The sequence below is a fragment of the Nyctibius grandis genome, chromosome 9, assembly GCF_013368605.1.
Source record: "Nyctibius grandis isolate bNycGra1 chromosome 9, bNycGra1.pri, whole genome shotgun sequence".
Lineage (NCBI taxonomy): Eukaryota > Metazoa > Chordata > Aves > Nyctibiiformes > Nyctibiidae > Nyctibius > Nyctibius grandis.
In genome coordinates, this window is record NC_090666.1 from 42054670 (window position 1) to 42080905 (window position 26236).

General features: G+C 35.5%; 1 protein-coding gene across 19 annotated transcripts in view; it reads right to left on the reverse strand.

The window, feature by feature from the left end:
- Nucleotides 1-26236, reverse strand: part of NEB (nebulin) — a 125979-nt gene that overhangs the window by 29531 nt on the left and 70212 nt on the right. For 14 of the 19 annotated variants that reach the window (XM_068407615.1, XM_068407614.1, XM_068407606.1 and 11 more), the window contains 39 exons: nucleotides 26028-26129; nucleotides 25732-25839; nucleotides 24575-24886; nucleotides 24336-24440; nucleotides 24147-24251; nucleotides 23420-23524; nucleotides 22434-22541; nucleotides 22231-22344; nucleotides 21275-21472; nucleotides 20350-20454; nucleotides 19664-19768; nucleotides 19469-19573; nucleotides 18886-18993; nucleotides 18030-18143; nucleotides 17358-17555; nucleotides 16602-16706; nucleotides 15775-15879; nucleotides 15369-15476; nucleotides 14993-15100; nucleotides 14308-14415; nucleotides 13552-13656; nucleotides 13358-13462; nucleotides 13062-13160; nucleotides 12731-12841; nucleotides 12456-12560; nucleotides 11664-11768; nucleotides 11139-11243; nucleotides 9906-10010; nucleotides 9461-9565; nucleotides 8834-8938; nucleotides 8249-8353; nucleotides 6660-6764; nucleotides 3813-3917; nucleotides 3540-3647; nucleotides 2211-2315; nucleotides 1453-1557; nucleotides 1224-1328; nucleotides 542-646; nucleotides 313-423 (listed from right to left, as the gene is read on the reverse strand). In XM_068407615.1, the coding sequence (XP_068263716.1) occupies nucleotides 313-423; nucleotides 542-646; nucleotides 1224-1328; nucleotides 1453-1557; nucleotides 2211-2315; nucleotides 3540-3647; nucleotides 3813-3917; nucleotides 6660-6764; nucleotides 8249-8353; nucleotides 8834-8938; nucleotides 9461-9565; nucleotides 9906-10010; nucleotides 11139-11243; nucleotides 11664-11768; nucleotides 12456-12560; nucleotides 12731-12841; nucleotides 13062-13160; nucleotides 13358-13462; nucleotides 13552-13656; nucleotides 14308-14415; nucleotides 14993-15100; nucleotides 15369-15476; nucleotides 15775-15879; nucleotides 16602-16706; nucleotides 17358-17555; nucleotides 18030-18143; nucleotides 18886-18993; nucleotides 19469-19573; nucleotides 19664-19768; nucleotides 20350-20454; nucleotides 21275-21472; nucleotides 22231-22344; nucleotides 22434-22541; nucleotides 23420-23524; nucleotides 24147-24251; nucleotides 24336-24440; nucleotides 24575-24886; nucleotides 25732-25839; nucleotides 26028-26129 (4530 nt within the window). Of the gene's footprint in view, nucleotides 1-312; nucleotides 424-541; nucleotides 647-1223; nucleotides 1329-1452; nucleotides 1558-2210; nucleotides 2316-3539; nucleotides 3648-3812; nucleotides 3918-5905; nucleotides 6011-6659; nucleotides 6765-8248; nucleotides 8354-8833; nucleotides 8939-9460; nucleotides 9566-9905; nucleotides 10011-11138; nucleotides 11244-11663; nucleotides 11769-12455; nucleotides 12561-12730; nucleotides 12842-13061; nucleotides 13161-13357; nucleotides 13463-13551; nucleotides 13657-14307; nucleotides 14416-14992; nucleotides 15101-15368; nucleotides 15477-15774; nucleotides 15880-16601; nucleotides 16707-17357; nucleotides 17556-18029; nucleotides 18144-18885; nucleotides 18994-19468; nucleotides 19574-19663; nucleotides 19769-20349; nucleotides 20455-21274; nucleotides 21473-22230; nucleotides 22345-22433; nucleotides 22542-23419; nucleotides 23525-24146; nucleotides 24252-24335; nucleotides 24441-24574; nucleotides 24887-25731; nucleotides 25840-26027; nucleotides 26130-26236 lie in introns of all 19 variants that reach the window. The other 5 variants (XM_068407619.1, XM_068407610.1, XM_068407607.1 and 2 more) reach the window with 2 other exon arrangements.

Genomic DNA, 26236 nt, shown 5'->3' on the forward strand with positions numbered 1-26236 from the left:
AAGCTTGCTATTTGGAGATAATGATTTGTGTTTAAATTGTGTTCTATGAAAAATAAAATCTGAATTAAGGGCACCTGTTAGCACTCCGGCCTGTCACTTTTCTCCAGAGTATTTCAAGAGATTCCCAATAGTATCTATTTAGCTCTTTGTTAAAGTCTCATTCTGGTAGGAATTAATCTTTTCTGACCCCTTGGGCATTTTATGATGAGACTCTGCAAGTGTTTCACGTGTACTAAAACATGCAACAGTCTAATCAATTATAGGCAGCAGGTAATAATCCCGCCATACATTGTTATCACACTGGTTACCCACCTCACTGACATTCTTGGTCACCTCTTTCACATGAGCAGTGTCTAGTCTCTCTGGCAGAGTTGTGTAAGACCCATGTGGAAGCTGCTTCTTGCTATGTGCTTTGTATTTGTTCTGAAAGCACAGAACAAAAATAGGTAAGAACCAGTAACGCAAGCCCTGCCCCTCCCCTCTCCCCCCCAATACTATAAGGATGTTCTTAAAATGAACAAATAACTCTCCAATATTTTACCTCAGATACAAGAGAGCTGACGTTCTTAGCCAGGAGGATCTGAGGTGTATCTGGAACAACATGGTACGTTCCTCGAGCTTTGACGTGCTTCTCTTTGTATTTTATCTAGCAGGAAGACAAGATATCATTTTATGCAATGTGCATCTTGTTTTGTGCCAATTTAAAAAGAAATTACTATAGTTGTGCCTTCTTGTTAGTGCAACAGCTTGCAGAAAATCCCATATTTTGATGTTTTCCAAGACAAATTATTTCCAGTCTGTATACTCCTACAGCTCCAACGTGGTACTAATATATTGAATATTAATATATTGTTAGTAATTGTTAAAGATACTTTGTGTTATGCACAAGTTATACCTGCAGGTTTTTTTGTTGTTTTCTCCAAATAATATTTTCACTTCAATAACAGGAATGCAGAGATATACCAAAGGTGTAGAGGTTCAAGCAATGTTAATATTGAATATTTATTTAATCCATGAACTAGGCCAGTGACATTTACAAGACCAAATTTATTCAGATTTTGCCAATTTGTTAATGAAATAAACAAGTCAAATCACATAATGAAGTGAGACTGAGAACAACTTTTCAAAGCTTCATTCTTAATCCAATCATATTTCCAATGAAGTATTTTATACAGTAAGTAAAGTGCTAGTAGAACCGAAAAAGTGAGTGTTCAAGTACTTACATCACTTGCCAAGATGGCATTATTTAAGGCCAATACTGTGTTTTTATCATCTGTGACAGAGAGTTTGCATCCCTTTAGGAATTCCCGGTCCAGTTTGTATTCATACTGCAGGAAGAAAGAACAAAAGATAAAAGAAGAGAGTCTCAAATCTTCTACTTTTTTTTTTTTTTTATCCAGAACATGAAAGATGTGGGGAAAGAGAGTATTCAGTTTGCTCTGATTTTCTTACATCACTCTGTTGCAGAGACGACTTGGCTGCTTGAACAAAGTCCGGCCTATCAGCAATCCAGTGCCAACGAGCCTTGGCTGCTTCATATTTCTTCTTATAATCCAGCTGTTTATAGTGAAACAACAAGAAAAAAAGAAGTTAATTGGAAGTTGTGTACTTTACACATGACATTCATACAGATGCAAATTCTCTTTTGATCTGTATCAGTTAAAGAGAGAACAGGTAAGACAGTGCATCTACATCAGACTAGAGCTTTCCTCTGAAACATAAAATCCAGTGGGAGCCCATTTACTCTATTTTTTCCACTGCTAGGTGGAGAAAGGACTATGAAAGACTGAAAAGATGTCATGACTTGGAAGAAGGTGAGTGCTTTCAGTTCCTTGCCTATTGAAGTAGATGTTGGGCCACCAATAATAGAAAACACAGGAGAGCTTCCTATGAAGCACTTTGTCTACAAGAACATCATCACAGAGAATTTCTGGGACAATTATGTCTCTGTCAGGAAAACAGAGGGGGACTAGAAGAACAGTAGATGTGTGACACACAAGGACCTCAAGTGACCTCAAGGACAACTTGCAAGAGTGAGCACTTTAGTATGAAATAAATTAAAATATATTTTATTCAATATATTTCATTCATAGAAGCAACGTCCAAGCTCAAAAAATTCAATGGAAGTGAAAATAATTTCTCGTGGTCTCCATTGCCAGTCTCAAACATTATCCATAATAAAATTAAAGTATTAATAAAACTGAACTCACGTTGCTGTTTAGCTTGTAAGCGTGCCTGGGAGTCTTAATATGAACTGAATCTGCTATGACATTGCAGTGAGATTTATTCCTCTCATACACTTCTTTGTATTTCAGCTAAAGAAAGACAAACAAAAAATGTTGACAAACATAATATCACCATGAAAACAAAAAGCATAAAAGCATTAAAAATATAATATTAAAAATTGCTCCTGTCAAGATAAAATCTTACAGAAGAAAAAGAAATACAACTTGGTATCAACTGTGTGCCTGAAAGAAGGGTTCTCTTCAGCAGCAGCTCTCTTTAAACAGAAAATGTAGCAGGTATAACTCACCATGAAGCACAGACTAAGATTTAACAAAATCTACACGTGATCAGTAATTCTGACTGTTTCTAGTTTTTTGTACCTAATAGAAATACTTTAAAGAAACTTATCTTCTGATAGGCATATTCTGTGCTTTCTGAAAATTCCTTTATGGAATCTCAAATTCAGCACTCAGTTTGGAACTGAAAAATGTACTCCAATTCACAGATCATTTTTGAGGATCTTTGTCTCTTAATGATCCACATTAGTATCTGGATAATATGGTTATTTTTTCCTCCTAGATTTACTCATATAGATAATCCACGTAGCATCTGCATGACTTTCACACTACTCATTCTCACAGTACTATGTTGAGTTACAGAAGTGCTAGTATCCTCATTTTATTTATGGGTAGCTAAGGAACAACAATACAAAGATCAGAGAGAAAGCCGAGGGTACTAGGAGGAATTAGGACCAGGACTCCTAAATCCTATGATATTATTCTATCCCCGTTTCATCTTCCTTTCTCTCTCTTCTTTTTAGCCTTCCATTGCTCCATAATCAAAACACATATTTATTGTAAATCACAATATTTACCTTACATACCCACAACATCCATAGAAGAAATGAATGAACACAGAATTGTATTAACTACCTTATTCAAGGCTCCACAAAAGCCACTAACCAATAGAAAAAGAAAACCCAGAAACAAACTCTCCAGATCTATGCTTTAATTAGATACCAGTTCCAGCTCATGGCTTTTATTTCTAGCGAGGGCTGCTCTACTCCAGCAAAAATGTTCCAAGAGCTACAGAAGAATGTTACAGGAAAAAACTTCCTGAATACTTTCACACTCTATTGTGCCTTTTGAAAAAGCATCAAGTAAATATGGAGTTTTACATGCAAGCAAAACCAGCACACTCTAAGAAGTTATTTTTTAATGACAGTGTTACTTTTGAGTTAAAAGTATAGCATATCAAAGTAAAAAGTTAATTATGTGTCTTTTTGATACCACAGACAAGGAGAATTTACTTACGTCGCTTATTCTGTCCTTGACCTTGCGCACATGCAATAACATAGGTGTGTCATGGATTGTGGTGTAGCCTCTAGGCTTTGCTTTGTTATATTCCAACTTGTAAATGATCTGAAGATAAAAATTACAGGTTATATAATTTCTTGACATTATTGGTGTCAATTGAAAAAAATCAAGATGAGAACCATTGTGTAATGGGCTACTGGAAATGCCATATTCTTAATTATCACCCTTCAAAGGTCAGGATTCAGAGAAGAAGGGACTGACCACACTTACATCACTAATCTGTTTGTTGACTTTTGTAGTCCTTAAGTGTTCTGGAGTATCCACAACCATAGTGTACTTGTCTTTCTTCTTTTCATAGTCCTTTTTGTATGCAACCTGGGGATTGGGAAAGAGTGTATGTTAACCATACAAAGACAAAACATCTTCACAAGATATGTTGATATTCACACATAAAATTGCAAAATCCTTCCACCAAAGCCAATGAAAGCTGAACATGCACAATGAGCTGAACTTTGCAAACCCCTTATCTGCCTAAGAGGCTCCCTAGCTATTCATGTGATTAATTTTACATTTATTTCACTGACTGTAAAAGCTTCACTTCTATCCTAAATCTCCAAGACTGAGCTAAAAAAGCAATCTCGGCACATCAGTGACTTAAAATTCATAACTGGACAATATCTCATTTTTAAATATTAATTGAATGAAAAGAAATGTAAAACATCCTACACAGTAGAAGATAAAAACATCCACTGAATGTATCATAATGCCAGGCTATTTTAAAGGCTTTGATAGCAGAATTTATGTTGATAATTTCTTTCTTAAAGATCATCTTGCTCTACTCAGGACTCTAAACCTCTTTTCACAGAATTCAGTGAGAACAGACTGTACACCAAGAATGCTAATTCATTGTAGACAGCCTGAGGGCAGGAGGAAGAGGTTAGAGCACATTTTTTACAAAGAACTTTCATGCTCTATCTTGCATCAGAAAATCAAATCATGCTTTTGAAACAGGACTATGACAGACAAAATATAAAAACTTATATACAAACAACAAATTATAACATGAAGTCAGCTCAGTTGAACGTGCAGGTCAGGCAGAGTGCTATTTGTTTTTTCTTCAAGCATACTCGAACTTACCTGCAAGGAGTTTTTAAGGAGATAATAGAAATCCATGGATAAATTTAAAAAAAAACATCTAGTAAAGACCTTCAGTATCTTATTACTTACTTATTAGCTGTGCTAATAGTAACAAAGAACACCTCCCTCCCTCTCACATAATTGTTTCCTACTGTTGCATTTCCAGTTTATAATTTAAATGTTATATGCCAGTATCATCTGGCCCAGTCAGGAATCATTTTTACCATTGAAAAGAGTAAGGTTACTGCTAGCAGCTGTGATTTCAGAGCAGAAATAAATATGAATCAGTTATTTAATAAGCCACATTTTCATCCAACTGGTACAACCGAAATGTGTATGCTGGAATCGAGATTAAATGAAGGTAGAATATGGAAAATTAATTCTTCACAAGAATATCAGAGTCATCACAGGCTTTCTTTTACATCATCAGAAATATAAATGTTAGGTTGTTTGTTTTGTATGAACAAATAGATGAATAGTGCTCACTTTCTACCTTCTGATTTTTATGAGAACTGGCAAAAGGAGAGAGTATTTTTTTTAATAAACAGTATTATGTGACTGCTTGAGGACTGCTTTGCTAGCCTTGCTTAAAAGCAATAGGTAGAGAAAGAAATTGATGAAAACATGATTTACTACAGACCTGTGCACCTACACCATTTCTAAGAGCACTTAGAAGTGAGACATGACTCTATTCTGTATCTAGGCACAATCTGACACCATTCTCAGGCAGAGTGGTAGATAAATGTTGTAATCTACTCACCAAATTACTTCATCATATTCATACTGAACTAAGGGACTTGTGTTATGAGGAGTGGTCAGTCCAAGAAATGGTGGCAGAATGAGAATTAGGTTAGGAAAATATCAGGAACAGCTAACATACAATATCTTAAATGTATGGAAAATTGCTCTTTATGTAAGTATGCGAAATATTGTACAGAATTACATATAACAATGATTTATAATGAAAGGCGAAAATAGAGGCAAGATCAGCCTGAGCTGAGTGAAGTTTAAGTTACAGTAAATATTGTTTCAGATATACTTTTTCAAAAATATTTTATCCCAGCCAGCATTAAGCACATCGACACAACTCTGGAATCTGTCATCTGTAGAAATTTAGAGAACTCCCAAGCATTAAATATTAGAAGTCTGAGCAGCTAATCTGTATATATATATATATATATATTTGTATATATAATGTCTCCTACAGCAGCAGTTCTTCGTATTACCTGGCTCCATAAGTATGTGTTGTAGAGTGCTGTCAGCATATCTGGCCTCAGAATTTCATTACATCCATGTTGCAGGAGCATCTTGGCAAAGGATTTATATTTTTTCTGTTCATGCAAATGGCAACGAAGCACAAAAGAGACTTGTGAACACCATAAACAGCAACACAGCTCTAGATCCCAGGCACTTCAAGAGTGGAGAGATTTAGGCAAGGTACTATATGTATTCATTCAGATGTGCATACAATTTACATCTATATCATTAAGAACGTCAAGAGGGTGTATTAAAAGATTTGCAACTATCCCATTAAGGATATTGTGAAAATATTTTTTGGGAGATAAGGTAAATTATAGATTAAGGTGAGGGCACTGAAAAGCCAAATATGTCCCTGTTGCTTGAGTAATGAGTAAGAAGATAATGTTTGTCAAGGTCATTGAAAGAGAGGTAATAAAAAATAAATTCGTGATACAACATGCAGTTTTTTAAAACCTCTCCAATGACTTCAAGAGGCATTAGATTTCTGATGTGAATTGATGCACAATATATGAAAGTACATACAGTAGAGATTAGCTCACTCAAAAAGCAATAACTCTTTTTGGGTGGCAAAACAAAGACTGTCTGATCAACTGAACTAAAATGTCACAACACCACAGGTGAAGCCTGTGATACTGGTAGCTGTAGACATTCCACACGGACAGAGGAGCTGTGAGCGAACCAGGCACTTTCTGGCAGCACAGGCGAGTGCTCCTACAGTACCTGACTGCTCAGTGTAGTCCCCCACTTGGCCAGGAGGTTCCTAGGGTCATCCACAATAACGCTGTACCTATCTTTGAGCTTCTCATAGGCAGCTTTATATAATTTCTGCTCAGAATAGCATAATACAGTGTAACAAATTAAAAGAGAGTGAAGTCACAGAGAGATCATAGTTCTAATTATTGAAACATCTTTACATGGACTATTTAAATGCTGGGATTGAAGTTCATATCCAAAAGAGAATAACATATTTAAAAAAAACCACAGAGACACAATATTTCCAAATAGTATATGCATTTCTAAATTTCCACTGGAAGACCTGATCTGCAATTTAAGGATGCCTATATTCTCTCCTGGCCACTCTTCAATAAGCCATTTTATGACTTACTTTCTTCATGAAAAATAACTGCAGAAGCAACTCTGTATGAAACTAGATTCTTGAGTTGAGTACAAAGAGAACACAATGAGATGCAAAGATAAAATACAATGTTATATTATCATCAAACATTTTGCAAGCAAAAACTATAATCCCCCATCACAAAAAACATCACTTAACATAAAAGAAGACATTTAGGCAAGTTTATCTCAATGTATGGACCTCCCGTTGCTAAAATTTTACTTATTTATGTTTCTCATATCAAATTTTTCCTTATTTGCTCTACTGAACAATAGAAGGACTGAATACTAACAATCTTCCATAACAAATTCTAGTTCACTGCTTATCAAATTAAGTATGAAATGATAGCAATGGTACTGGAATGGTATCTGTTGTGAAACAGTTTTTCTTACCTAGAACAGATAATACCATAATAAATTGTTTACCTGTCAGTAAATGTAACACAATGTCTGGTGGAAAAGAATAAAATACCAAGATGTGAGAGTCTAAATCTATGTTTCTTTAATGAAAAGCGTCAGTCTGGTGTGGAATGCCAAGTCTAAGCTGATGAGAATTCACATAGAACGCTGTGCTTTTCAATGGGCTTTGTCCTGTGCTACAGCACTACTCCTAGAAAATCCAGTGGTGATTTTAATCTTAACCCCAGCAGCATTCATTAACCCCCTTTGCTGCTATGTTGTGTTTATTGTTTCTTTAGCACGACAGGAGAAAAGTAAGAAAAAGTAAGTAGCAGAGTGGGAGAATTCAAGGCAAAATATCTGAAATGAAACAGAGCTATGGTAACTTCAAACTTAATACTATCTTCCTGACACTAATGAAGGCTTTTTTCAATGTTTCAGGAAAGCAATTGTGATTCCCTCTATACCTTTTTCACATGGCAATCAACAGTCACTGTTACTAAGCAAGCAGCATTATTTAAGTTAGCATTTATTTACCAGTCAGCAAAGGAGAAGATTCTTTGCAATGAAAAGATTTCACGTTTTAGGTACTGTAAACCTGCCCTGTCCTAATACTCAGACAGACAATTAGAATGACATTGTCTTTCATTATTTTAGTCTGACCTTAGGACATCTCTAATACTGACTATATTTTGATTTGTTTACAATTTCACAAGGAAGATCAACCTTCAATTTGGTATTAACATACACACTCTTATACTTCAGTATGAGACTCTACAGGTATCTTTAACACTTACCCCATCCATCAACTGAGTTGCATATTTAAAATGCTCGTTAATTGGAGAGTCAGCGACATACTGAAAATGAGACTTAGTCTTCTCAAACAGCTCCTTGTACTTACACTGGAGAAAAAAAAAAATTAACACAAAAAAACATTCAATGTTCATCCAAAGAAGTGTCAGGCAATGAAAACATGATTTTAGAAACAATCTGCAGCAAAACCATGGTAGAATTATTGCATATGTGTGTCTAACATATCTACAAACAGAAAGAGTTGTAAATGTAGTAGTTTGCAGGATGGAACTGCCACATCAAGAAAGGAATGGAAATTTCATAATTTTAAAGCTAGACTTAGAATCATTAGAAAAATTACTACGGAGCTGATTGCTTTGCGAGAAACAGAGGGGATAAGTAAAAGATCATTTTGCCTCTGTTTTCTTTTATGGTAAGAACTGAAATTTTAGATGCTATATATTAAGCTCTACCATGAGTTATTAATATCAATGTCTAGGTCAGAATTGGATTCTCCTGAGAAAAATCTATCTACAATATAAGCAAATGCAAAAAAAAAATTTAGCAACAATTCAGACCGTTTTACTTACCCCACTGTAGAGCACCTTATTCTTTTCTGCCAGAGCAAAACTTGGAGTATCCCATACGTAACAGCCAGTGCCTCTGAGCCATGCTAAGTCTTCCTTGTATTTAATCTATAGAAAAGAAGTAAAAGGATTCAGTTTTAAGCAGCACCAAGTGGTTGGTGATCAGTGCTGAAATGACACCTCAACACAAGGTGTAGCAAACAGAGCTACATCCGTTATTATTCCATTGTAAAATATGTTACAGTTACTCATACTTTTCTGATGGACTCAGATTATTCACATACCTAATATTCCTTAGCTATTGGAGTTCCTGTGTGAATTAAAAAACATTTATTCTTGTACAATTAAGGGATTATTGTATATGTACAGATATGTACAATTAAAGGTGGTTACAGGGTTGCAAATGCAACTGAAATTAATTAAGACTGTTCTGTTAATTTCAAAAGGAGATGGGCTGCAATTTTAGTCATCTCTTTTGCTGTGTCGTTTCACAGATCTGCCAGGAGAAAGTGTAAATAGCTTTAAAAATTTCAGCTGCCTTTGCTCTCTCAAGAAAGAAGACTTGGTTTTCATTCTGGAAACCTGCTTATAACTTTCAGCCTCTCACATCTGGGAGCTATTTGAACTCACATCACTAACAGCATCCGTGACTGCGCGATGATGGAAATGCTCCGGACGGTCTGGGATCGATCTCCAGATGCCTAACTGGCTCATATAATTTTCTTTATATTTCACCTACAAAGCAAATTGAAGATTGAAGTAAAACATTTTGAGAACAGAACACTCCAGACTACGCAGTTTCAAGGCATTCCTTTTTCTGAAACATCAGAACTAGAACAGTGGAAATGAGATTAACTTGCGTTCACCTTTGTACCATCAAAGGCAATCAAGTGTATAAAATTTCAGAGAAGGAAAGAAGTTAATATTAATAGTGCTGATTATATTTTTCTAATTATTTTTCTAATATATTTTCCATTGTATTATAATTTTTCTAATTAGAACGATAGCATAAATGGTTTATTCTAGGTTATTAAATGACAAACACTAATTAGGAGTGAAAATGTTGTATACATACACTGCTAACATCATCAGTGACCTTTCGATGATAGACAATATCCAAAGCATCTTTCACTGTGTGGTATTTGCCCTTAGTATTCTCAAAGGTTTCTTTGTAGCGCAGCTGGTAAGAAAAATAAGATATAAAAGAATATATTGTATTTATCTGTCAGGAATCGATTTAGTTAAATTTTCTACCTCTTAGGAATGACATCCTAATGTAAGCCCTAAGGAATTTTAAGAAGCTGCAATTGCCTACAAACAATTGCAATTTGACTGAGACTTATGGTGAAAATTAGAGAGAAAAGGAGCTGGTACATCTAAAGCAACATTTCACCCTATTCACTTTCACACTAAAGACTGAAGAAAAAACATCCATGTATCACGGGACTGCTCTCTAGAACAGTAAAAGCACCACTTTTAGCATAAAAACCCCTACTTATCCCTTCTTCCATGCCCTGATCTAGAAGAAAGCAGGAAGATCATTCCAGTCTTTGGAGAAAGCCTTTCTCAGAGGAGAAATCCAGATGTGCAAAATAACTGGGATGCTCCTTTGCAGTATTTAAAAATCATTCTTAAGAGAGCAGTAAGACTACTCACTAGAACAAAACACCAGCCCAGCACATACCCTTTCAGGATACAACATGCAATCTGAAATATATAGCAAAGATCTCATGAATGAGGGGAGTACTCTTAGCCATTGCCTTAAATCACAAATCACTATTCCACACTTGAAGGAAAAATCAATTTCACCTTAATAACCTTACGTGCAGCAGCTCAGGTAATTTTTCTATCTAATCTACTTCTAAATTAAAAAACGAGCACGTTCTCAGTGACACGCAAATTTACTTCTAACACAGAACTGAGATGAAAATGTCTGATAAAAGGTATTTTATTCTGGCCCCAGCATCAATTATTTAACTCCAGTCTGCACTATTTGGAGATTTCATGTGTAAGAAAATTACTTTAATTATATTCTTTCTTTGATGTAAGACCACACTTCAGTGCAATAGAAATTAAAATGAATTATAAGAAATGAAAAAAAAAAAAAAACATTACAATGACATCAGTAAAAACTTAATTATCTCTGTAATATCAAATGGAAATGTACATGCAAATGGGGTGACCTAGTTTACAACCCACACCGAGATACTCTGTGCTTCTCATGCTTGTTCCCCATTGATCCTTTCTCTGTTCTTTTCATAAAGAAACCAAGAAAAAGCAGCAGTGAAAGTGTTCATGGAGTACATACGTCACTGGCATTCAGGTATGCTCTCTTGGCTCTGATCAAAACTGGGGTGTCAGGGACAGGCGTGTATTTGTCCTTCATCTTCTCATACTGGATTTTATACTTTTTCTAAGAGAGACAGCAAAAGGGAGAAGTTATATCTTTAACCTTTATCATTTGCTAATCTGGTTTTATGTTAACGCCCGGGGGTGCTACACCGAGTGCATAAAGTCATTCTTGCAAAGTGCTTCTGTCAAAACTTTGGGAAACAAGCTCAGCTGTTCAGCTCTTCCTAGGTCTTGCAGCCAGTGTACCTCAGATTCTGCAAACAAAGACTTAAAAATAGGTATCTTATAAAATACTAAAACATATTTAAAAATGTACTCTTTTACCACCACTTATAAAGAAAATGTGGAACTTAAGCATAAGAGACAGAAAACTAAATGAAGGGTAAACAGAGTTGAGCCTTGAAACTATCACTGCAATTAGAAATAAAACTTCTAACCAGTTCAGCATAGCAGTACCAAACAAAAACCCCAAATATCTTACCTCGCTGACCATGTCCTTTACATGCCTAGCGTGTGTAAAGGCTGGAGTCTGACCACCAGCATGATGATGGGGTCTCTCTTTTGTGGCAAGTTCCACATACAAGTACTGCAGCAAGAAGAAAACAATAAAAAAAAAAAATACACTTCACATAAATTTGACTTTATCTCTCTGAAAAATGTCTGCAAATTCACAATGTATACATAACCCCACAATTTACCCCAGGAAAAAATACTGTGTCCTTTCCTCTTCCATACTATCTCAGTTCATCTTTATCAGTACTCTCGATACTCTGTAACTGCCAGTAATGTGCTCACAAACCAAGAAGTCAAATGCATGTGACATTAATGACCTCTCTGCCCTACACTCAGACCTAGCTTTAGATAAAAGCATCCATAAGGTCTGTTTTTCTCTGGTATCTTCATTTTGTTCTGCAAATTTAAAAATTCTACAAAACTTGTAGCTAATAACTCAGATAATGAACTACTATATGAATAAAGGTAGATGGATAAAAATATTTATTCCTCTGATGAAGTCAGGTTTTCAGAGAATTTGAACAGAACTGGACCAGGGTTCAATGCTCTATTTCAGATGGACAAAGCTGAACATGTCCATTACAGGGACATGGCCAACATGAAAATTCACAGCCACTTAAACATGAGCAACAGTCGTTTTAAACGTCCTCTCTAGGAACTCTACATTGCTTTGAATTGACCTGGAAAGATTTTGCTGTACTTTAAGAGTATATTAAGAGGAATCCCCTGATTGTTTTTTTAATCAGTACAAATTTTTCACCTGGCTCTGTATTTTTTGTCCTTGCTTGGCTCTTAAGAAGTCGGGTGTATCAAGGACGGTAGTATATTTTGTCTTCAGCTCCTTGCCTGCAGCTCTGTAAACCAGCTGGAAAAAGACAGGTCCATGAATTATTTCTTCTGTTACATATGTTCATGTAGCAGCTGAACAATCACAGCTTTGCAATTATAACATCTCATGTATTTCAGAAAAATCAGTGGGAGGGTCTGAGCTTAATTATAGCTAACAAAGACTTGCAAAAATAATATAGAACTTACTTCACTCAAATGGGTTTTTAGTTCCTGAACCGCTCTGTATCCAGGAGTATCCAACACCACATCGTACTTAGCCCACATCTTCTTTGCAGTATTAGTGTATATATAATTAGACTGGAAAAAGAAAAGGAGCATGAGGATGCTTTTATTATTTTCAGTAGTAAATTTTACAGTGTAACCTAACAGTGATTTGAAACAACTAACTAGCTGCATGGCAAGAAATTCTGTCATAAGTCTTTACTTGTTTTCATGTACTTAACTTCCTGGAAGTACATAGCAAGCATGTAAATAAATCAGTTGTTGTTACACATGGCTCTGAGCAGAAAAATCTTACCCAAAGCTTCCGCAGCTGTCGAGCATGGACCATATCAGGGGTATCATAGAGGAAGCAACCCAAGCCCTTTAACCACTTCAGATCCTCTTTGTATTTATTCTATGAGGCAATTAGAAAAAGAGAAATCAAAAGTTAACTTTTGGGATAATTTCATTAATAAGTCTCTAAACACAGTGACAAAGCATTTGTCTATTAGAGAACAGAATGCAAATGATAGAAGCCAAATTCCACTTTCAGTATAGAAGTACTAGGCCTGTTGTATTCAAATACCACATATCTTAACAAAAGGTGCTTACATCACTTGTGATGTCCCCAGCATAGCGGCAGTGCAACACCTGAGGAGTGAACGGCAACGAAATCAAGTGTCCCTGCATCCTAAAGAAATCTGACTTGTAGATCAGCTGAAAGACAAAGAAAAACCAGCATTTCACATGTTTGGTCATGCTGAATATTCTAAATCTCTTGGTTTTTATGTTAGAAAGACACATACATCACTGACGGCTTCCTGCGTTGCTCTGACTTGGCGGATTTCTGGTGTGTCTGGAGTGGTATGAATCTTGTCCTTGTACTTGTGATACGTTGCCCGATACAACCTCTGTATCAAAGGAGACAACGTTCTACATGTTAAACACTTAAAATGGCAAGCAGTTTGGCAGAGTGTAAGTACTTCTCTTTTAAGGGCAGTTTTTTTGCTAGGTCTTGTGTAACTACCACAGAAAAGGGAGCAAACATACTATTTTCTAACCAGGCAGATATTTTCCACAATTGTTTTTCATAGCAGCATCTCTAATACACGGAGAATCTGAGACTCTAATCCCACAAACATGTAAATATGTATGTGTAATTCTTGTCCTATTAAAGCCAATGATCAAAGAAGCGAGTGCCTATATATAAAACCTAAAACTATCAAGACCCAACGTCATACAGATACAACAATTTATATGCAACTTTAATCAAGTAGCAGCAGATCAGTTAATAAAATTAGGCTGCAATTGATTTTATATTATGGTAACAGTTTTATAGGATTACAGAAGGTTAAAGTTATCAAGAACCTTAAAAAGCCACACAGCCCAACTCCAAGGCTGGATCGTTGATTCCTTGCCATTCTTGATGGATATTTGTCTAAACTGCTCTTAAAAGCCTCAAAGAACAGGGATCCTACAACCTTCCCAGTCAAGGTACCCTCATCGTTCATATTTTGGGCGTTACAAATACAATTGAAAGCAAATCCATATATCTACTGTACCTCATTAATGACTTGATTCACTTTCTTCACATTTTCAAACCCAACATCTTTAGGCCCCAGAGTATAGCCTTTAGCTTTCATGTGTTCATAGGCTTCTTTATATTTCAGCTACAAAGCAGAAAGAGGAAGAAAAACATACAGAAACTAAATTTGATTGTGATTCTACTTACACTGCAGTTGTGACAGTAATTTATGCAGTATAAAGAGCCAGATTTCTAGAGATAAACAAGCGAGATGTAGCTATATCAGAGTTAAATACACTACACATCATCATTATTTTTACCTTTATCATGTGGCCCAAGATTATTAATGTTTTAAATTTCTCTTGCATCTAATAAGGTATTTGCATCTGCCTGAGGAAATTTGTATTTTGATAGTAATTACTTCAGATAATTATGGGGTTTGGTAGCATTTCAATTCTGTTAAGGCAAACATTATCAGTGTTGGAGCTTGAGTGCACTAGTGAGATTTAATTGCCCTGGATGATGAGGTCACTGCCTGCGTCATGGTCACCCTCAGTTCCTGGCTCAGGCATCCACATGGAACTACCCTATTCTTGCTGCTCTCTGACAAGCAACCTCATATCTGAGAAATAACTGTCTCAAACAGTTGTGCGCTCATACAGGATGGCCATCAAATATTCCCTTGCACCTCGTGTTGTAGAAGGACTTAATACATGACTTACATCACTGCCGATGTATTGGACGTGTTTAGCATGCTGAAAGCTGGGGGTGTCTGTGGGAAGGCTGTATCCAGTGGGTAGAGCACTCACGCCGGCCCAGCGATACAAATTCTGCAAGAGAAGAGAGAAAGAGAGAGTTTGTGACAACTGTGTGTAGTATTTGCTGCATAGGAAATCTCTTAATCGCAATTAGCAAAAGATTTCCCCCATGTCTGCATTATAATGCATACTTATAGCTTAAATGAGGACACTTTCTCACTTTCATTTTAGAGCAGTGAAATCCAGCCTTTTTATCAGAAAAGCTAAAGACAGACATTAACTTTTAAAGAATTTGCTTTTTGAATATCAGAAGCTCTGTGGACCCACAAGTTATACTTACTTCACTCTGTATTTTGTTCGCATGATACGCCCGCTCCAAATCTACTGTTTTGTCAGTAGGAATCATTTTGCCTTTAACATTTTGCATATATTCACCACGATAGACAGCCTGAGAAAAAGAAAAAGTAATTAGAGGACAGTCATAATTGTGATGTTCTCTCACAGCATGTACTGTTTGCATATATACCTGAGTTTCTCCTAAAAAACTGGATTAAAGCTTTTTGGATTCAGGCAATTAATAATTTTAGTGATTGTGTTCTCATATCTTAAAAAAGGTACAGGCAATGAGTTGTAGATAACTAATAATGATTAAATGATTAAAATGAAATTATTAAAAAAATATTGAGTCACTTGTGATGTAATGGCATATGCAATATTGGGGGTGAAAGGTGATACACAACACTTACTTCACTTGCATTCAAGCCACTGAGGACATTCTGGACGTAGACAGGAGTGTCCATGACCACAGTGTAGTCATTCTTCATTTTTTCTGCCTTAGATTTGTACTTAATCTGCAGAAAGAAATTAAAGAGCTCTAATTAGTAAGAGCAGTAATTGTTAATTGAATTTATTATATTGTTATATTTACTATTTATTTTATTACTGAACTATTCTATTAGTTCAATACACAGAAAGTGTGTTGAAATTATGGCTGAATAAATGAACGTGGCACCTTGCTAGACAGGAAGAGCTGATAAGTTTTATCAACTCATACCAGGAAATGTCAATACTCATTCATAGAACAGGCATATGTACCATATGACAAATATCCAACATACTTCTGATACAGAACTTATGAAGGTACATACATTCTCAAAAACCAGAATTCTCCCATTTTAATGGCTTAATCCCAAACTAAGGATGTGTCATTAGATCTTAAGAGGAGAAAAAGAAATGATAAAATCAACAAAATACTTTTTAAAAATATGAATTCCACATACTTTCTACTTTACTTCAAGGGTTCTGAACGAAGAATTACTGGTTTAAGTGCTTTTCTGAGAAGACAAGTATTTAAACATATGCTTAATGCTTTCCTGAGTGGAATGTAACCTGACAATATCTACTTCTAGAGCAGCTAAGCTTAAATAACCACATATGGTTATGTAACAAATACTCAGTAAAGAAGGATATATAACATTTCCCAGATCATATCTGGAGTAGAATAAAGCTACTCCATTCTTTTAATACAATGGACTGAAAACAACTAAGAAGCAAAACCAGTGTATCCACTCACATCACTGCGAAGATTGTAGGCATGTTTGGCATGGAGGATCTCAGGAGTATCCCAAACAAAGCAGCCAATGCCTTTCAGCCAGTTAAGATCATCCTTGTACACCACCTAAGGTATCAGAGCAAAGAAGCAATCTGTAAGACTTCCACTAGGATCCAATCCCTTATTGCTAAATCAGTCTGAAACACAGCTGTCAAAAGATGGCCAGTAAGGTTTCCAGTATTTTGACTTCTTTTTTTTGTTTGAGAAAATCAAAACAATTCCTTTTGGAATTTACAAAATATTTCTTCATTGTTTCAGTTTGCCATTAAATAAAAAACCCCAATGATTTAAAAAACCAAATACTTGCATATCCTACTGAGTAATGATTTACTGATAGATCTCTGGCCTTCTCCTGGGATGGCCTATGCAAGGTAAGTGCGTAGAAGCTTTGAACCACCAGGATTTTCTCAAACTTCCCAAGTTTCTACACTTTATGCACCCAAATAATAAAGGACAATTTACATTACTAGTAGACCTGTAATGTTATGACCCAGTGCCTCCACTGATAACACTGAAATTATGCATGCTAAACCACATTTCAATTACGGACTTATTGCAGTGTTATGAAAACACGATACAGATGCTGTTCAGCAGTGCATAATACAATGGATTCAGGGTGCTCCAACTAAGTTTTTGCTAAATCATTTCCTGTAACAGAGCACAAATGCAAGAACCTTTTTAAAAAGTGAGCCACGAACACGTGATTTGTGAACTTACATCACTGACTTGGTCGGTTACTTTTCGAACATGGGCATTGATTTGAAGATCTGGTAGACAAAGCCATTCATGGAGACGTGTGCGGTAATCAATTTCACTGACTTTCTTCTGTGCATCCTTAGAGGAAATTATGTCTACCATGTCTGGAATAATGTGGACTTTGGCTTTATTCTTTTCATAGACTTCCTTGTACAGACGCTGCAGAGTTAAAGCAGTACATTAATAATGCTGACAAATATTCTGAAGCATTAACTGTTGATAAATTTGAAGCAAAATTATTGATATTTTCATGGAATGTTAGTGCAAGAGGAGTCACTTTGGCTATGACTAAAATTTACGTCTTGCCTGCTCTAAAAATAATTTGCAGAACCTTAACAAGGTCGGTAAAACATGATTTGTCCAATTTTCATTGTACTCACACATCAAAAGGAGGTAGACTATGTAGTGCTCCATTTTGTACATAAACATATTACACTAAAGGTTTAGCCAGGCAGACAATTTAACAGCTGAGTCACAAGCTTGAAAAGACGTTACAGAATTTAGCAAATACTGAACACTGCCAAATGCATGTGGAAATGTGACAGCTGAACGAAGACGTGGATTCTTTGAGTTGCCTCTTCTGAGATAAGTATGGTTTTATCAGGGAAACACACATCAGAAAACAACACTTACATCAATATTAAGCTTCCCAACTCTAAGGCACCTTGCTGTGTTGGGATCATCCTCCACACCTCTGGGTAGCGTGTACAGTGCTTTAAATTTGTCATATTCTTCTCGGTATTTTACCTAGGCAGATGCAAAGAAAGGCAACAAATAACTGACTCCAATGAGTCGATTGTATTTTTGAAACAAAATTCATCAGTAAGAAAATTATTTAGTTAAGTCCAAGAAGAAGAGAAAGCCTTTAAATCAGGATCTTGGTTTTCTGTTTCATTTATTTTAAATGGCAAAGAAAGCATATTGTAACTATCATGTTGTAAGAATAACAACAGTTGACTAGAAGACTTTAAAAATAAATAGATGTAGAATAAGTAATAATAATAATTTAATAAATAATAAGAATAATTTAATAAATAATAAATAATACTTATTTATTGTTCCAGCTCCTTCATTTAAAGGTATCCATGAAGAGAGTGATCTCTCATAAGCCTCAGTTCAGTAAAGCATAAGATTATGTTCTTCTGTACTCAGTGAAGCATCACTTAAAGACATTTGGTGTTTTTCTGACCTGGATGCTTATGTAGTTTAGACTAAAAAACACTTAACCAGACATTTTCAAGAAACAGTTTCTATTACTACAAAATGTGACATTTTTTTCCATGAAAAGCAGCAGCAAAGGACTATCTAACTGTTATCCAAATGATTATCACAGGAAACTGATTATCTACAGATACATATATCTAAATTAAAAATAGAAGACAATTTAAAACCCACTCTTTTATACTGATAGTATACTCAAGGCATGAAGGATTTCATTACTAGAGTTGATGATCTGATTAAAAAAAAAGAAAGTATTTTATTCACTTACAATACTAGCATTATGCTTCAGTTCTTTTGCACGTGCTAGGGACACAGCATCAGAGGGCATCATATAGTCAGTAGCTTTCACTTTTTCCCAGGCTTTCTTGTAGAGATTCTGTGGGGAAATAGAAAGTCTTTGTGAGTGGAAAAATTCTTCTCCTGGGTAATAACCATCAATGAATAGAAATCAAAAGCCCTCATGTTTTTATTTATATGTTGTAAATGTTACTTAATATCAAGAGGCTGTGCACTAGTTTAATCTTGACGGTGCACATAAAGGGTGACAAAAATGCTTTCAAACTAATCATGTCCATTCTCACACAAGGCTTTCATTTTGTTCAGGTGCAATTTTCTTCAGGGAATCCATTTATTAATGCATATATTTTGACAAGACTGGAGCTACAGTTAGAAAATATGCCCTCTGTCTGAAATACAGCATCTTCCCCATACTCAAGCAATGCAGAGGGCTATCACTGGCTTTGATAAGCTCCATGACTGGATGTTTAACTTCAGAGTGAACAAAGAAAATAAACCAAAAATCCCATATAGCAGCACCTTAAGAGAAAAAAAAAATGTGTAGAAACACTTACATTGCTAAAGAGATGTTTCAAATTTTGAACTCTTTCAGAATCCACTGTTTCAGTCACAGTTGTATACTTGTCCTTAGTTTTATGGTAATCTTGCTTGTATTTCACCTGTATAATGAAAGATGGTTTAGTTAACTTGTTGCAATTCTCAGAAGGAGCACAGGGAAAAGCCTGAGTAGAAAAAGGGGGAACACTCACATCGCTAGCATTTAAACCACTCTGCACTGCAGTCACATAGACAGGTGTGTCAGTAACAACACCAAAGTTCTGAAAATTCTCTTTTCCTGCAGCGGTATATTTTATCTGAGGAAACAAAAGAAAACAAACAAACAAAAAACCCATTAATGCTGAAAATGATCAGGAAATTCCCTGCCAGCTTCTTTTAAAATCAGTTCTGGACACCTGAAGCTCAGGATCACAGCCCAGTTAAGACCAGCTTTAAAAGTGACAGGCCATAGAGAAGAAATAATACATAGACAGTATGAACTAAGGAATAATGAAAATTGCACATCATTGTATAGCATGTAGTAGGCTAAGAGTACAATCAGCAAGGCAAGAGACACTATTTTTCCAAAGTAAATGTCTCACTGAGGTATCTTGTGCACAGGGTGGCATACAGAAAGACAAAGTGTTATCTCCTTGCTGTTAAAAACCACAGCCTTGCTGTCCTTCCATTCTCCTAAGTTTTCTGCTCCTTCAATAACAGAAGTGATCATGTCTCTACAGATGAAAGAGTGTATTACAATAGTTTGAACAAAATATTTCTGATGTAACAGGAATTATTTCATTCTGCTCTGGACTAGGACAGGTGTGAGTCCCAGTGAATCACAAATGGAAGAAAAAAATCTTATAAATATTTACTTTTTTGAGGAAAACATGCTTACTTGGCTCTGGAGGTCATACGATTTCTTAGCATGCAGGATTTGTGGAGTATCCCAGACATAACACCCGAGTCCCTTCAGCCAATTTAAGTCATCTTTATACACCACCTATATGGAAGAAACCAGACTATTAAGTTAGGAAGAAATTTGCCTTCTTCTTGAAGAAAGTAGCATTTATTTCTTCTCTATGTTCAGTATCTTCCTCTTGTGCAAACTCAATGCAGAAGGTTACCACTGAACCTGAAACTGGCTCATTCAGTAATTCCAGACTATTGGGAAGTTTAAACGTGAGCACAGAGAAGACTAGCCCATCTCATGGTTTGACTGAACGATTTTTACCCACAGGATTTGCAAGGGAAAATAAATGAAATAATACAGCATAGTAATCGGCCAGGCAATTAACATATTGTGGTTTAGTGTGCCATTCTCTCAGCTCAGACTCTGTGGACTCTTTTCCAGACCCATTGGATCCAGGAGGACTGTGGATGCTGTCCTAGCCCCTGTGCAAATTACAGCATTCCCAATTAAAATACATAATGATCACTGCAGAGCAGCAACATTCTGACTGTACCATGGTACATCCACATCTCTTCTCTGCGTGTGCCAGATGGTGAGCTTTCTATACAGTCTCATTCAAAGAGAGATTAAGTGTTGATAGCAGTGACCTTTGGGAAGGTTTCATAAATGTTAACTTAAAATTTTTCCAATTTACAAATGAATAATAAATAACCAGACCATTAAAACGTCCCAAAGAAAACTGTAAAAAAGTAATTTTCAGTACTATGCTACAAAGCAATCTAAGACCATGGTTAATAATTTCATATTTCAATATTATGGAAGATATTTGAAAGTATTTTATATTTAAAGACCTTGGAAAAAATTGCATGAAAAGCTACTAAAATGTCAAACAAATAAATGAAACACATACATCACTCAAAATTTCCTGAGCTTTTTTGGCTTGAATAACATCATTTTCTTCAGGTGAACAATTCCACTGATGGAAGTAAGTTCGGTATTCAAGATCACTGAGGATATACTGACACTTCTTGGCTAGCACATGATTCATCATGTCACTTGGAATATGGACGTTTGCTTTGGTGTCTTCATAATTCTTTCTGTATGCCAACTAAAAAGGAAAGATTGGGGAAAAGGCAAGAAGAGAGAATAGTGTTTTTCTGCATAATTTTGACTCTAATAGGCTACAGGTTGTAGCATAGTCTGAGGCACACTGGCTGGGCTTAGTAGCTAAACTCCCATGGGATTCAACAGGATGAAATCTTAACTTCGATATTAATCACCATTTATTCTGATGAGGTTCTAGAAGGACAAGAATGACCTTCTTCACTTTCAGATTTAACAGCTGATGAGAAAATTAACAAGACTTTAAGATAAAAAAAGTCATATGCTACAAACGTGTTTTTAATCTAATTAAATCTTCCTGTTTGAATGAAGATGGAATATTTGAGATTATACTAACTTTGGCATGCTATATGTGCAGTGGTGGCAATAACAACAAATGTGCATTTACTTTTCCAGTTCTTAAATTCCTATTTCAGTTCAGAATTAACACCTATTTTTTTTGTAAAGCAAAAGAATACCAAGTCATGTAGTATTTCTTACTGCTCAGATTCTTAAACTGAACTAGAAGAAAGCTTTTTTTCCCCTATTCTAATATGTCTCATAGCTAAACAAATCCCTTCTTAAACTCCTAAATCATTTCAAGTTTGATCATTCAACCCACATACAAAATAACCATTCAGGAAACATAATCATGTTGAAAACACTTTTACTGATGTTATTAAGGATTGCATTATTTATGTTTAAATATGTCACACTAAAATAAAGAAAATGGAGAATACTACAGCAAGATAATTCTCTCCTTACCGCGCTCCTCATTTTCTGGAATGCTAGTGAATGAATGACACTGGGGAAATCACCAATCTCCTTCCCAGCCAGGTAGTGGCCCTTCAGTTTCTCATATATTTCCTTATATTTAAGCTGCAAAATATTCATGTGAAAATTTAAAAGTTCATTCTAACATCATATAGCGAAAAAAAAAAGAGAAAGAATGGAAAATTCCTACTAACCTCACTATTTATGTAGTTTGCACGCTTTGCTCCAACTACTGGAATATATTTCTCATCCAAAGTGTACCCAATGGGCTTGCTGATTTCCCAAGCGTTTTTGTAACGTTTCTAGACAAATAAAACACACACAGGTTTTGATAAAAAATCTTTTATACTTTCCAAGAAACCTGACTCTGCCACTTATACACACATGGAATATGAATACTTGTATAGAGTTCTTCAATTTACCTGAGCACAAATTTGGGCTGATCTCTGCTTTCTTTACTATATATTTGGAGTTCAACATTTGTCGTCCAGAAGAGTAATAAAAATATCCAAAATGTAGATATGAACTCTTGTTTAAAAGTGCAGTATAGAATTGACACTGATAATTTTATAGATAAATGTTCAAAATTGCCAAAAATGTTCAGGTAATGCTATTGCTTATTATAAGAGCATTAACTGTCAGTGGCACTTTTCTAATACATCCTATTTTGTTAAATATTAAATATATTTACCTTCAGACTAAATTATGAACTGCCTGCTCATATGAATGTCACTTACATTCTCAAAAAATAAAAATTTCCCATTAAAATTAGTGAGACTACTCAAAAGTAACTGCTTAATAACGTAAATCATCTACAATTTTCCTCTCTTATTAAAAAAATAAACGTAAATTTCATCAGTAGTCTAGGAAGTTATTATTGGATGGAGTTATAAATTGGTTTTGTCACAGAAACTCTACTACTACTACTGCTGCTGCTGTTATTACTACTTCGAAACACCACACAGTAGTGCTTTAAGATCAGTTCAGTAAGGAAAGAAATTATCCTTATCCCAATGATCCAAACTGGGAAAAACTGAAGAAAAAAGAGATTAAATAACTTTTGCAGTGCCATCCAGTAGGCTACTGGCAGAAACAGAAATCAAACCGTTTTCTGAAGTCCACTCCACATTCTGTTGCTTTCAAAACAAACAATTAAACTTAGATAGTTATCACATCTTACATCACTGTATAGTAAGGACATGTCTCTGGCATGGTTCAGCACAGGAGTATCGTCAGATCCAATGTACTGGCCTTTCTCAAGGTTAAATGTTTCTTTGTATTTTAGCTACAAAAGAAAACAAACATAATGTTAATTCCACAGGAGAAATAAATTATCCCAACTAGTCGCTTTATTAGAAGCAGACATTAATTTTCTGTTATGTTATCAGTAATGCCAACCACTATAGTTGGCATTACAACCAATGTACACTATAGTTGTACATTCCAACCACTATAGTACACAGGTAAATGTCATCAGTATATCACAGCAGAAAATCCACCCAGTATTCTAGCAAAATTAAACATAATACAGGTTAGTAGCAACTCCAGCACCATGCAACTAGCTGCTGGTCATCAAAAACAGGACTCAATTTTAAACTACTATAAGCAAAATCTATGTAAACTCTAAATAAGGGACACGCTATATTCTTCTATAGAAAAATGCAAAATTATTTTGGATAGCAATATTGCGTTGTTCATTTATATCACTTCTTACTCAACTTATTTACCCCAGTAAAGGCCTATTATTAATGAAGCATGCATATGCACACACATACATAAGGCCAAACACCTTGTAGTATAGTTTAGTATAACTATATAACTATATAGTATAGTTTAGCAAAAGCAATTAAGTAATCTACTAATTCTAGCAATATAACAGTTTCTATTTAAAAAAAAAATATACATACATCACTCTGATTGACAGAGTTAAGCTTTGCCAAAACAATGTCAGGGGTGTCAACCACACTGGTATAATTGGAAAAGTTATCAAGGGCTTCTTTCGTATACGCTCTCTGCAAAGAGATGAAATATTTTCTTAAACACGGTGCATGAGAAAGAAGAGCTAATCGCATAACTGCTAAAATATTTTCTCTTACCTTATTTATCAGTTCTTGTGCATTCTTAACTTTCTTATGTTCCACTGAATCCAGAGGGATCCAACCACAGCCACGAAGCCATTCCAGATCAGATTTATAAATATTCTAAATCATAAAAGATAACAAAAAAAAGGAAATTATTTAATTCAGGATGACATTTTTCAGTCTTCTGTAATACGGACAATATACTTAGATCAAACTAAGTGGAAATTACATCGTGTGTATGTAATATCACTTACATCACTTTGCAGATCATAGGCCTTCCTTGCCTGAATGCAGTCATTCTGGTCAGGATGGCACGTCCATTGATGCAGGTATTGGCGGTAGTCAATATCGCTGACCAAGTTCTGGCATTCCTTTGCTGCGACAACTGACACCGTGTCCGCAGGGATGTGAATTTTGGACTTTGTTTTGTGATACTCTGATTTGTACAATCTGTCGTTCTGGATCTCGCCTGCGTGCTCAAACCACAGCAGTTTTGGATCATCTCTCATACTGGGAACTCCAACATAGTGACCTCTTTGTTTGACGTAGTCAGCTTTGTATTTAAGCTGAGAAGACGGGAGAAATATGTGAAAATCAGCACTGATTGTAACTGCTCTGTTTTTAACCTAGGAACAGCTATGGTTTTGTCAACACAAGGAACAGATCAGACAGGGAGTTGTCAACTGCAGTCTTAGGTTTTCAGTACGTGAGCAGATAAAGATATGACACAAACAGTAATGTTACATTGTATTGTCCTTCCACTTAAAAATATATAAATTTCTAGACTAATATTCTACCATTTTTTCAGTAAAAAGTATTTTCAAGACAAGAGGAAAGCCTTGTCAGAAAATGTTTGCTAATAAGTGCATTTAGCCTCAGTTTTGTAACAATTTTTTGTAACAAATTATTTGAGACTGACTGAAGAGTGGATGTTTATTTAAGGTATTTACATCACACTGTTTTGATAAAATGTATACTTAAACTAAGAGTCATGTAATTATTTCATCATCCATTATGCAAAAGTTTAAAATGTAATGTGCATACCATCTTACAGTTTTTCAAGGAGGATGCCTCCATAATATGCCAAAAAAGTGAAATCAGAGCTATGTATTATAATCACAGTATCACTTCAATTATTTAACATTTATAAAATATGGAAGTCCACCTTAGCTGATTTTGAAAGGACTGTTTCTGGAGAAGGTGAAGGTGGAATGGAGCATCTGACCTTTCAGCACTGATATCTGTAAAACCCATAATAACAACTTTGGAGGACCCTGGACTTCATGGGTCATGAAAAGTCTACTGGATGTTACCCTAATGGAAAGCTTTCTATGTCTGTTGTTGAATTTGCAAGGCCTTTAAAATTTCCAGGCTTCCAAGCACTTGCCTTCCTAATGAGAAAAATTATTACCTCACTTTGGACATCATTTGAGTGTTTGGCATGACAGATCTGCACAGTGTCAGGAGGTAAGAGGTAACCAGTGGCTTTTTCTTTCTCCCAGCTTTCCTTGTACAAACTCTGTGGAAAATAAAAGTGATGAGGAATTCAATACTACTATAATGATAATTATTACCATATATATGTAACCTATATTAAAGTATAAGGATAACAAATCCTTCCTTTAGGATGTTCTTAATAAGGCAAGTTTTCTAAATTCCTCAAAAGTTTTTAATGTGAGTAGACACTGTCAAGGAGAGGTCACGTACCTGATTAAGAATTCTGGCTGCCTCGCGGGCCATATCTAGCTGTGGTGTATCTGTTAGAGTATAATTTGACTTGACCTCGTTCCATGCTTTGTGGTATTTAACCTAGAGCAGAGAAAGAAATGACTGCCTTGCAGCACCATCTCAAAACTGGGAAAACATAATACCAAGACCCATATTTTATGCATGAAATACTGTATAAAACCTGAATT